The 13,039-nt window shown below is 34.9% G+C and overlaps 1 protein-coding gene across 6 annotated transcripts in view; it reads right to left on the reverse strand.

Moving 5' to 3' along the window:
* LOC113230412 overlaps positions 1–13,039 on the reverse strand; it is a 190,767-nt gene that overhangs the window by 74,822 nt on the left and 102,906 nt on the right. The window contains exon 1 of one of the 6 annotated variants that reach the window (XM_026464330.1): positions 7,321–7,551. The exons of the other annotated variants lie outside the window; for them this stretch is intronic. Coding sequence (XP_026320115.1) covers positions 7,321–7,414 — 94 coding nt within the window. The 5' untranslated portion in view covers positions 7,415–7,551. Of the gene's footprint in view, positions 1–7,320; positions 7,552–13,039 lie in introns of those variants that run through there. 6 annotated transcript variants of the gene reach the window in all.

Raw genomic sequence — 13,039 nt, forward strand, 5'->3', positions numbered from 1 at the left:
ACATGTTGCAGTTAGACTATAAATATAGTCTGTCTATACTACACAGTGACTCTAAGATCTTTGCGATTTAAAGCTCTGAGTGGCATTGCAAATGTTATGAATAGGCGTGTCGCTTACTACCAGGCGCACAACTTGTTAGTCCCGTTACAAAAAACTTACTTCCATGTTATTAAGCACTTTTGACGTGTGACCACATGTAGCGTTATTTAATATTTAACGAAAGGTACGACTTGATTCCTTCAAATGACGCCGTGTTAAGAAACGTTTCTGTTTTTCTCTCCAATCTTTGTATTTACATATGTCCTTATTGCCCAGTATAACACTGGGCACGAATTTTAGTATTATGTATAACAAAAAAAAGCTAATGAATAATATATCGATCATTGCTCAGTCAATAATGATTCCATTTCCATAATTAATTACGTCACAAATTGTCGTAAAAGCCTTTTTTCAAGTTTGCTACGTAATGTATTACATCACAATTTTACCGTGAGAATGTCCCCGCATTGGTTTAATTGGGATCATTATTGATCCAAACGTGTTACGCGCTTGCTCACAAAAACTTGCACCTATAGAACTGGTGCAGTCTCCGATTCTGATAAGCAGAGAGCTAATGATGCATCAGCCTTCGTATCGGAGGATACTTTCTTGACATTAATGTCTAATGAGAAGAAAATAAGCAAGACTTGAAGAAGTGACGGGATGAGCAAGCCGTGCGCCTGTTACCTACACGCCTGTCCGTAATAACTGCAGTGTCATTGAGAGCTTTAAATCGCTAAGATTTGAGGGGCACTGCCGCTGCATCCGTCACCCTGAGACATAAATTGACAAGTCCCAGGCGCCTGTAATTTCACCAGCACCTTTACCCTTCAAAACCGGAAAACAGTAATGCCGACATTACTGCTTGGCGACAGCAATAGGCAAGGTGGCAGTACTTCCCTGGACGAATTCTTTCATAAGGAGCTCTACTGCTACTAAATTTCTGAGGTCCCGTGTTCGATCCCCTGGTGGGTCAAAGTAGGAAAACTAACTTTCACATATTGTCTCAGGTCAGAGTGTTTGTGGTCACTCTGAAATCAGAGCAACGTATGTTGCTTCACTGTAGTTGGCCACACATTACATATACAAACTTATTGAAGGTATATAGTCTTTTTATAATGTATGAACTAAACATAATAATCAGTAGACTAAACTAGGTGTAACATCATATCTTTAAACCGTTTTTAAAGTGACATTTATACGTTTTCCAACGATACTGATTGTTATCGTATAATCGAAATGTTTCCAACTAATTACAAGCTCTATTTACAATCGTAACGAAGAGCTGCGATGTCCGTACCGGACACGTAACACAGTATACTAGCGGATATTTTCACAAACCAGTTCGAAAAATAACGTACATGAGACGTCTCAATCAGAGCGTGCAAGAAATTGAACACAAAAACTTAAAACCGGCAAACATCGATAGTCACTCATGACTAGGGTTACCATTCCGGAATTTGAAAAATCTGGACAATTAAACTTTTTTATTAAAAAACGACCGACCTCAAAAGTTTGCTCGGCTTTTTATTTGAATTAGATCTATTTGTCAAGTTTTATTCCAATCGATGTTGCGTGAAACTTGATCCATTCTCTAGTTTCCCACCCTTAGAAGTGAAATATTTTCTGCAAATTTAAGTGAGACCAATACGGAAGTACCTTCTTTCGAACAATAAAAGAATATCAAAATCAGTTCACAAATGCCGGAGCAACAGCGTTACATACATATAAAAATATACAGTTAGAAAGACATTTGCAAGAAAGCCCGGACGTTTTTAGTAACAAAATAAAATCGAAAATCCCGTCGCAAAAAGAACTTTCAAGCAGAAGCTGCAAGAGTATCTTTTAAATACGCAAAAATTGGAAATATGAGTGGCTAAGGTGAAATTGGATGAAATTAAATTGGATTGAATTGATTTAAATTGAATTGAATTAGAATTTGAATTGAATTAAATAAATAAATAAATAAATAAATAAATAAATAAATAACGCACACACTCAACATAGCCCCGCACTAGGGAAACCCTGTGTCGCGGGTGCCATGGACACACACATAGACAACCACAAATTACACCCAAACTCACGAGAGAAATAAATGTAAGCCATACAAACATTTCTCCCGGCCCGGGAATCGAACCTGGGACCTCTGCGTGGCAGTGGCATGGTAACCGTTCGGCCACGGAGGCAGTAAATTGGTTTTGTTTTGGGTTTTTACGAGTGGCATCCCTATAGGGTCCTGGCAAAATACCAGCGTCGCGGGCAGCCGCGTCATTTGTGCTGGGTCAGCGCCTTTTCTTTGCCATGGCTTCCAAGAGAGATACTAGTAGAATATATTACTGTATTACGTCTAAGCTAATGTCTGTACCACGTGTCTGTGTATGCATTTGTCATGGTGGTGAATAAAGATTTTATCTATCTAAAATATCTCCCACGCGTCGGCAGTCTGGGCAGCAAAATAGATCTTTTTATTAAAAAAATAATTAAATAAGTGCGTATTTGACCTCTTTGTCACCTGATGGAAAATCGCGATAAGATCGACGATGGTACATCGTCCATGCATGCCTAAATAACGCATATTTATTCTCGCCTTGAAAAGGCCCAACTATACCGTTCAGGGTACAAGTCTGCAGGCAAGGAATTCCACTCCATAGCTGTTTGCTATGTATGAGGAAGTAAAAGTTTTTTTTGTCGTAAATCGAATTTTACTACACACTTGCGAGGTCGCTACTCTAAAGTCCAAACAGAAAGTCAATAAGTCGGACATGTCCGGACAAATCTGGACGGATGGTATTCTTACTCGTGGCGCGATTTATGCTACAATGGAGAATACGGCTTGCACTGTGTTCCATTCCCAGTGGGACCAATTTTGGGATAATTAAATTTTCTAACTTGGTTCTGGACTTCCCTGTTGAGATCAGGCCATTGTTGTGATTATCAGGAACATTACTTCTTTAACGCCTGTTTATTTATTGAGCATTGGTTATAGAGGTACCAGCTTAAAAAGTTAACAAGTAATTAAGAGACTCAAAACTTAATATACGTATTTAAAACTACAAATAAATGCATGTAAAAATAACTACAATAACCCGCCATTTTTTTGAACGTTTTTTATTTATTTATTATTATTATTATTAGAGCATTGGTTATGGAGCCATTAGCTAAAAAAGGTAACAAATGATTAAAAAACTCCACACACGAAAAATACTGATGCGTGTCAAAATTGTAACTACAGAAAGCCACCTTTTTTTCTTTTTGAACGCTTTTTACACAATTTTCGTGGGACTGCTTTGTAACCTAAATTTTTATTGACATTTACTTCACGTTCTATCGTTGGTCACTCTTAATCAATGGTGTAAAAAAAGTGTAAAATTTAAAAAAGAAGCGCGCCAGTTAGTGGCGTGAATAAAGAAGTGTAGTCGATTTTTTTTCTTTTCAAATTGTGAAGTTAATGAAAAGCAGTAAGTAAACATTTATTATGGTTCCAATTTAATTTGCATTGTTTGTGTAATAGACAAAAATCGTTTATTACCTTACCTTTATCTTATCCTTACTGATAGCATCTACAAAGTATCTCTATAGGGTAACAACTATAGAAGTCACCCGTATAATAAATACCAATTGTATACAGGTGTCTACAATATCGATAACTAAATAAATAAATAAATAACGCACGTACTCATTGCCCCTGTGTCCCAGGTGCCATAGTCACACACGTAGACAACCACAAATTACACCCAAATTCACGAGAGAAATAAATGTAGGCCATACAAATATTTCTCCCGGCCCGGGAATCGAACCCGGGACAACTGAGTGGCAGACACCATGGTAAACATTCAGCCATAGAGGCAGTTAATCATGTATCAAAATGGTATCACAACAAAACACTTTTACTCCACATACGACATTTGTTGTTTAAGGTGAGTCATCGGAGAAGAGGCGGGAAAAACTGTTTTGTTAGATCAAATGGTAAAGGTATTCACTATTAACTACCAGTCTGATAAAAAGTATACGAGACCCCTAAGAATATTATCCAAAGAATGTGCTAATTTGTTACACGTTAGGATTTACAAAAAAAAAAAAAAATACAGCCAGAAAGAAGGTTATCTATCACAAAGTCGAAAATTTTTTTTCTGAAACAGTTGTTCTATCAGGATATATTGAATATTTTTCGCAAAGACACGATTAGGTTCGGCTAGGTTAGGTTTAAAAGAAAAAACATTTTCCTCTCAAAATTACTTTCGAGGTTATGAATAATTATTTCTGGAAAATGTCGTTAATAGGTAACCAAGAAAGACATTTCAAGAAAGTCCGGACTTTTTTAGTAACAAAATTAAAAATGTCTCTCACGCGGCAGCAGAGATGGACAAGCGACTAAGTAGAACAATATTTTTTGTTAATAAAATCATATCAAATAAAATATTCATAAAATCCTGAAAATAGGCTAAAATAAAAATATAAAACGAATTTTTAAGATTAAAATTTACTTCGCACTGGGACTTTGTAAAGAGAACCTGCTAAATTTTGTTTTTCGACTGTAGCTATTAAATTAACATAATTATTTATCCCAAAATTTGTAAATTGCTCCGCGGTTTAACGACACGCCGCGCGGCCCGCTGTCTCGTCAGTGTCAAGTTGTCAAATTTTCCCCGCTGTAAGAATTTTATTTAATTTTTTAGTTAATTACCATAATGAAATTGAGTACACCAGATAGTCATATATGACGTGTACCGGCTAATAGGGCTATGAACCAGAAATGCAGTGTCCGCGATCCACAAGTGCAGTACATAAAAAGTCAATTACGCGAAAATTGTTACGTGATCTGTTGAAACTCGCAGTTTTACTGCTTTGTGATTCGGCGATGTTTATAAACGTAACCTCTGTCAATTAATATCTTATAGAGGTCTGAGATTTCCGCGATCGGAACACATTGGAAATGAAACTGTTTTTTTTCTGTATTTTTTTTGTATGTATGTTACGCGATAAGTCCGTCATTTGCGAATTAAAATTCATTAATTTCAAGTCAATTCAATTCATTTAAATTTGAAGAAAGTATTCCAACACAAGTGTGGCAAACTAGGGCACGAATCCAGTTTCGCGCTCATTCCGGTAACCGATTTCAATAAAACGAACTTTTGAGGTCGGTTTTGTTTAGTACTCTGTACTGAGGTTATTTTTCAAACAAACCAACGTTCCGGGCCCTTTAGGTCCCATGGTCACGGTTGACTGAGGTGGTACAGTCATCAACCAGTTATGTCTAATATTAATGCAAACCACCCTATTTTTTCACTCTAGTTACAAAAGTTATTAATTAAATACCTTATTTTTTAATTTTACAAAGAAACATTCCAGTTTACGCTACATTGTTTTACAATTTATTTTATTGTAACAATATGAATATTTATTAAGTTAAATTTGTTATTAATTCATAATGGAAATTAGAATAAATTAAAACATATTAATTAGTACTGGAGTCGTATGTCTTTGGGGTTTTTCATCAGAGGAAATACTGGATCCCAAACTGGTGGTACGGAGAAACCTTCTTCCCTGTTGAAATTAGGATTTTTTTTAATTTCAATGGCCTCTCGCAGCATCCTGGGTAGATAACGGACGTCTTTTGCAAGGGCCTGGGGTTTGTCAAACTTCATTGTGAGTGATTGTTTGAAAACACAAATATACGCGATTTAAATCCGGAAAAATAGTTTCATTTCCTAATAACAATAAGGCGTGCACACTCATAGCACCGCACTAGGGAAACCCGTATCGCGGGTGCCATGGACACACACATAGGTAGACAACCACAAATTATACCCAAACTCACGAGAGAAATAAATGTAGGCCATACTAATATTTCTCCCGGCCTGGGAATCGAACCCGGGACCTCACGTGGCAGTCCAGCATGGTAACCGTTCAGCCACGGAGGCAGTTGTTAATTTGTAAATGTTACTGATTGATGACTTCCTGATTTAATAACTTAGTCAAATATTCGCACTTTTAAGTACTAGGTAAGGGCACGAGGGACACAGCAGTCAGTGCTGCATGGACTGTGTTGGGCTCCACAGTCACATTGAGTTAGACAGCATCTCTGAGACACAATTTTTTTCAGACCAAAATGTCAAAAAGTGATAAAATATGATTTTCTTTGGCAATGAGATTCCGCGGCGGCGACTAGACGCATATTGCGCGCCAAAGCACTGATCTGCCGTCCACTACGCTCCACTACGTCCACTATTATCGTAAAAATATACATAATTTCAATAAGAAAGAAGATATCATAATATTAACCTTAGAGCTAAGTCCAAACTCTGCCAAACCAAATGGTACCACGATTTCGTTTAACCAAGGTAAACAACTCTTTTATGGGGAACTGTATACGTTTTTACAAAAAGATTCCGGAGCATATATTAAGTTAATCATTTCCTAAGTTTAAAAACTACATTAAAAATATTTTGATCGAAAAATCATATTACAAAATTGAAGACTACGTGTTAGATAAAGATGTATGGAAAGACGACATGGCTCCAGAATCCACACAAATTTGATTCAAAGTGTATTCCATAGCATTTGAGTTTATTTGAAAAGAGCAATCCCTGGAGTTTCTTGCTCGTTCTTCTCAGGGAGGTCAGCGTAGTGAACGAGCAGTAGCTTAAATGTGACGATTTCAAGTGTAAATTTATTTTACCTATGGAATAAATAATCTTTGACTTTGACTTTGACTTGACTAACTATAGCCGCGTTTTATTTAGTTAGGGGACGGCAGTGATAGCTTGATCACTCAGTACGGCGGCGAGTTGGACGAGACGAACAAGTCGTGCACATGGTGTAAACAACACGCCTGTCCATAACAGTTGCAATGAGACTCAGAGCTTTAAGTCGCAAAGATCTTAGGGGCACTACCACTGCTCCCGTAACCCTGAGACATAAGTTGATAAGTCCCATGTGCCTGTCCCCTTACGTAATAATGTTCATACTACTGTTTGACGGCAGAAATAGGTAAGGTGGGTGTACTTCCATGAACGAACTCTTCCACAAGGAGCTTTACTGGCTACTAAATTGGTTAGAAACATTACGAGCGAAAATTCGGTATAAATACGTGATTATTACTGAGTCTCCTGGTGGTTTTCTAGTTAAAATTTCTTTGATGACTTTACCATCTCAGTCACCCGTGGTTATATGACCTGTAAAAGACCCGAAACGTTTGTTTGTTTGGAAAAACAAATATACGCGATTTAGATTCGAAAAAATAGTTTCATTTCCTATAGATTATAATATGCTATTACTTACCAAATATCTCATCTAGCCAATAGCAGCTGACGTAGAGGAAGATTGCAACTCCCAGCCAAAATCCGATTAAAAGTACGAAAAGGTATTCCCACATTGTCTTTTCAGTTATTGCACATTGTAATAGAGCACTGTTTCACTGCTATGTATTCACGCATGCTTGGTATCTTTTGTTAACAAGACATATTGACTGATCTGGAGGGATATCTGACGGGTTAAGTCGTGTTGTATGAGCTATCGTATTATGAGGGAGCAGATGAAAAATTCCTAATCTTCGATTTGATTTTAGAGGGGTATATCCACTTTAAGGTTAATAATAACATATTGTATGAGTAACTACACGATATATTCAAGCATAGACATTAATCGGAATCATAAAACAATAAAGTTTCCTCGGTAGATAAAAATCACGAAATGACCTCTAATTTTCACATTTTTTCGATTTATCCTCGAAATGCTACAGGTTATTAGGATAAAAAATAGATAATTAATTGTATTTATGCATGATCGACAACTGTTACTACAGATTTTTTTAATTCCTTTAGTTTTAGAGTTATTCCGCTAAAACGAATTTGGTACTTTTAATGCGCAAAATTCAACATCTCCTGTCACACGTTACGGGAATTTCAGGCATATATTTGTTTCACAAATTTGGGCGGAGCCAACGTCAAAACTTTTTTGGCATGCTCCATAAATATTAGACAACATCACACTACGGAGATCGTCAAATGTTTAAATCGTCGATTTTGAAATGGGATAGGCAATATTCCCCGGAAATGGCTAGTTTGAATTAATGATTATTCTCTTTGTTTTCATCGATGACGTTAATATCGCACCCTTAGTGTAATAAGGTCAAAAAAAATAAGGTCACATTTATAAAATTACCAGTTTTGGGAGAGAAATTTAAAGATTCTATGAACGAAATTAGACGATAACTTTTTATGCCTAATTAGGAAAGTTATCTCCAATGAACACTACGTCAACAATTTTTGACAGGTCCAAACTGTTAACTGTTTTTATTTTGTTTTTTGTTTCTTTATTTTTTCCACAAAATTCGGTTCTTTTTGGTTTTTGTTTCTACTTTCGTTTTTGTTTATTTATTTTTATATAATAAATATGGTTATTTACAACCAAAAAATTAAGTTGGCCTAGTGTTCATTAGAGGTGTGTACTGATTCGTAGGTTTTTATTATTCTTAAGACTTAAATGTCATAATACCTTTTTGACAATCATAATAGAATCAGACGTGGCCTTATTACACCAAGGGTACGAATATTATATCGAACGATGTTCAGTGTCTTTGTTTAATTTTTTTTCTGACGCAATCCCAATTGTTACGGGTATAAATTAAAACGTTATATTTTAGAACACTTAACAGATAGACGAGTATAGTGGAATACATTATCTGTATATACATATCAGGGTACAAATGATAAACTCTGTCAGGGGAAGGATATATGTTACTTTTTGTAACAAAAATAAATCTTAAACAGCGTTGCGTCTGGCCCCCCAAATACGTTAATCCAAATTTGCAACTGCATACCAAACAGTATTAAAAACCTCGAAAGACCGACACAATATTGTGAAGTATCAAAAACATTCCTTTTTGACAAACCTTATTAAAATATAAAACAATTTTTCGACGACTTGATAAAATGAGTTTACCTTTAGAAAACTTAATTAATAATCAGATTTCGAATACCTTATTGATATATTAAGGAATAAAATATGTTATTTATCTCAACGTTTTTTTGACGAACTGTTAAAATGACTTTATGCACTTTTAAAATAATTAACAACTATTGAATGTATGTATTTCGTATTATAATTTAATATAGTAATTTGATGTTATTGTAAAAATTAATAATGAGTATTTAGTTTTCGGTAGTTGTTATGCCTTTGCAGGGCGTCATACGTTAACTGGCCAACACTGTACTATAGCATAGGACGTAGCTCAGGTAGCGTTGCGAGAGATACTTTTGAATATAAGCCTGGGATTATCTTCATAAGTAGATATTTATTACTTATTTTACATATTGATTCATGGAAGCTTCTTCTAGAACAGCCAAGATGTTCTTCTTTTTTCTATCCTATTTTTTAAATACATTCCAAACACAAACCTATATTCTTCAGCCAGTATTTCTACTCATAGAGTAGAGCCTAGACTACAGTACCATCTAGAGTTAGCTACTAGACTATGTGTATGAAATAGGGAACGAAACTTTGTACAGACAACTAATCATTTCTCAAGTAAGGGATCTGAAAATTTGTCTTCCAGTCTTTTGTAAAAAATAAACAATGTTGCAGCTTTTTTGACCAATTACCCCTATTTTAAGGGAGGAGCAGGATTTTCGAAGTATTTATTCTACGCAGATAAAGACGCGGGCACCAGCTAGTTACAATAGAATGTAAATACGTTAGTTATTAAAAAATCGAGGTTATTTAATAGAAATGTTACAAGCAACATCTTTATAATAATGGACAACTATTAGTTAAATATCAAGTTGTGTTAATTAGTTAAACTAGTTTAGTTGTCGTAATACAATTTTATTATCTTATATTATTAAAAAAAAATATCACCGTATTTGTTATGGCGATAAAATTACTTTCACGGCCATTGTAAATTTAAACAAATTTGTTTATGGCATTTCTGTTTTCTTAGAGTTATGTGATGCCGATTATTTACGATAGGTGAATAAATAAGCTATGTTACATACGACCAACGTTACTCTTATCGTAATATAATGCAAACAAAACCCATAAGGATCCCCTGAAATAATTACAGTAGTATAATAACATTGCACCTGAATACATACAATTTACGTAGACTCATACGACACGATACCCAACTCCAATAAAAATAACACTAATTAAAAAAAAATATCACACCACTGCACTTCCCGCCAAAAGTTTTCACTCCTGTCAAAAATCCTTAATTTGAATTTTCTTCTAAGAATTTCGTTTAAAATATCGAACACTTGACGAAAAAACCGTTAAAACTTTTTGTTTGTTTGTAGAAATGGAATTACGAACACTTGTATAAGAATAATTAATTGACGTTATACTTTTTAAATTAGACTATTTTTTTAGGCCAGTAGCAACGCGATTTATCGGTGAAAAACTTTTTTAACATTCGTTAAACGGATTCGCGGTGGCGCGCAAAATTCCGCGCGCGCTCGGACGCGCGTCGCGTGCAAAGTCGAAGAAGTTAATGCGTGTACTCTACTAGAAACACAGTGCCACAATCGCGAAGTTAATAATCCAGCTTTATGTGCTGATAATGAGCGTAAACATTCCACGGTATTTGGCGGTTTTTGAGTGGCGTCTAAGACAATGTGAATAGTCTTTAAATCTATTACGCGAAAGGTTAGAATTTGCATACTGTAATCGATGGCGGTATTGGTTTTTGACAGTTATTGATTCTACGTTTAAATTTTCGTTTAAAAACTTATTGGAACTATTGTACGTTTCTTTTAAAATAAATTATAGCGTTTAGAAAGACTGCTTTTGATTGATAAAACAATTTAGTCACTAATTGGTTTCAAGGCTAGAATGAATAGGTATTTTTTAGATAAATGTGTGTTATCATAAGTCAAACGTGCTCTACATTTAGCATGTTTTTTTAATAAAAATAAATAACGCCCACACTCATGGCCCTACTCTAGGGAAACCCTGTGTCGCGGCTGCCATAGACACACACATAATTAAACAACCACAAATTACATCCAAACACACGAGAGAAATAAATGTGGGCCATACAAATATATCTATCTATATATCTACTGGCCACGAATTGAACCTGTGGCAGAGCAGCATGGTAACCTTAGATTTGTGTGTTTAGGTTATTTACAAAGTAATAGTAACTTTTTTCATAAAAAATCTTTAAAAGTTCTACTCCCGTTATCTGTTCGACATTCGGCCGAAACAATTACCGTCAAATCTCGACCATATTAAGAGACGAATGAAGTATGATGCGAATGAAGCTTCATACTCGACATTGTCTTTTTGATGTGGTCGACTATTACCTTTTTGACAGCAAGGAGGCTGTTGAATAAAAATACAAGCTACGTTTATTTTTTCTTTTACTTTTACGGTGAGTTAGAAAAAAGATTTGTTTGTATGTGTATATCAATCAATCAATATAAGATAGAGATATATTTATTTGTAAGCATACACGGTAAATACAGTTTACATGTTTAAGATTACACTTATGGTTCAGCGTGCTGCGCCAGTAACTGGCATATAAATGTTAATAGCAAATATTATACATTGTTCGAATTTATTACACATAGTCATGTTACTTATATAACTAAAGTTATATCGTATTACGGTATAAAATTAAATTTTGTTCATTAAATAATATAATTAGAGAAAAATTGTGATTTAATAAAAAAGAGGAACGCATGTCAAAGCAATAAATATGTAGAGGGTCGCGGGCTTCAAAATTTAAATGTCAAAAACTCATTTACATTATAAAAACAATTTGTCACATGCAATTCAAATAGTATTATCTTAAATCTTGACGTAGGTAACATTTTTATATCGTTAGATAATACATTATATAATTTTATGCACATGTTATAGCAATTCCTTTGAAAACATGCAGTAGTGTGTATATGTCGGGCCAAACGATAGGGATATCGGGTTAAAAAAGAAATATTTTTTGAAGTAAATAAATAACTATGTGTTTGACAAAAATACATACCTCGAATTAAATAAGGGTTTACAGCATCTCGCATACCAGCACCACACATCGCCTTTACGCACTTCTGTAAGATAAAAGCTCGACTTATGTGAACAGAGTTACCCCAGACAACAATTCCATACCGCAGAGTCGAACACACGTAACCATGGTAGCCCATCAAAGCAGTTTTCTGGTCACAGATGTTTTTTAACCGGTAAAGTTAAAAAACATCTGAAGAATATATTTATTCGTCATCATAGGGTGTACAGACTTATTAGACATACCTAATTAGTTTATAACATATTAAATTACACATTTCAAGGTCAAGTAATAATTCTAATCGACGTCCGAAGAAAATTTATGTAATTTAAAAATTACAAAATAATTTTTATTATATCGAGTTCTTAGGTTTTCGCGATCGTTACACATAGGAAATGAAGCTATTTTTCCGGATTTAAATCGCGTATATTTGTTTTTTCAAACAAACCGACGTTTCGGGCCCTTTACAGGTCCCATGGTCACGGTTGAATTTTTATTATAAATAAAAAGCAAATATCGAAGTGGTAATAAATTAATCTTATCATTTTATGACCTATATTGGTTGTTTGTAAAGTGTATTTTTGTCACCTTTACGTTTACACGTGCGTTCACAAATCCTTGTTTATATCCCGCACTAATCCGGATCGGTGCGACCGGGCCGCGTTTTCACGGACTTTCGGTGAGTAAACTAAGAGATAAACGATCTAATGATGTTTGCAGTATTTGGAACGAACACTTTATGGCGAAGAAACATTTCCGATTTCGCAAATTGAGATCGTGAAAAGTAGTCAGAATGTGTAATAATCCGGTGGGAGATTGGTGGCTGAGAATAATGACGCATAGAATGATAGTTTCATATCAAACGAACTGTCACAAGTGAGGCAAAAATCAAATTCATGTAGGCTAGTTTTAGTAGTAGATAAATTTTCGGTTTTAGTGAATATTTATATAAAAATACTAGTTGAAACGCGTTACTTCCTTGTGGAATGTGATGTTAGT

Source organism: Hyposmocoma kahamanoa, unplaced genomic scaffold, assembly GCF_003589595.1.
Source record: "Hyposmocoma kahamanoa isolate Upper Pololo Valley unplaced genomic scaffold, ASM358959v1 63, whole genome shotgun sequence".
Classification (NCBI taxonomy): Eukaryota; Metazoa; Arthropoda; class Insecta; order Lepidoptera; family Cosmopterigidae; genus Hyposmocoma; species Hyposmocoma kahamanoa.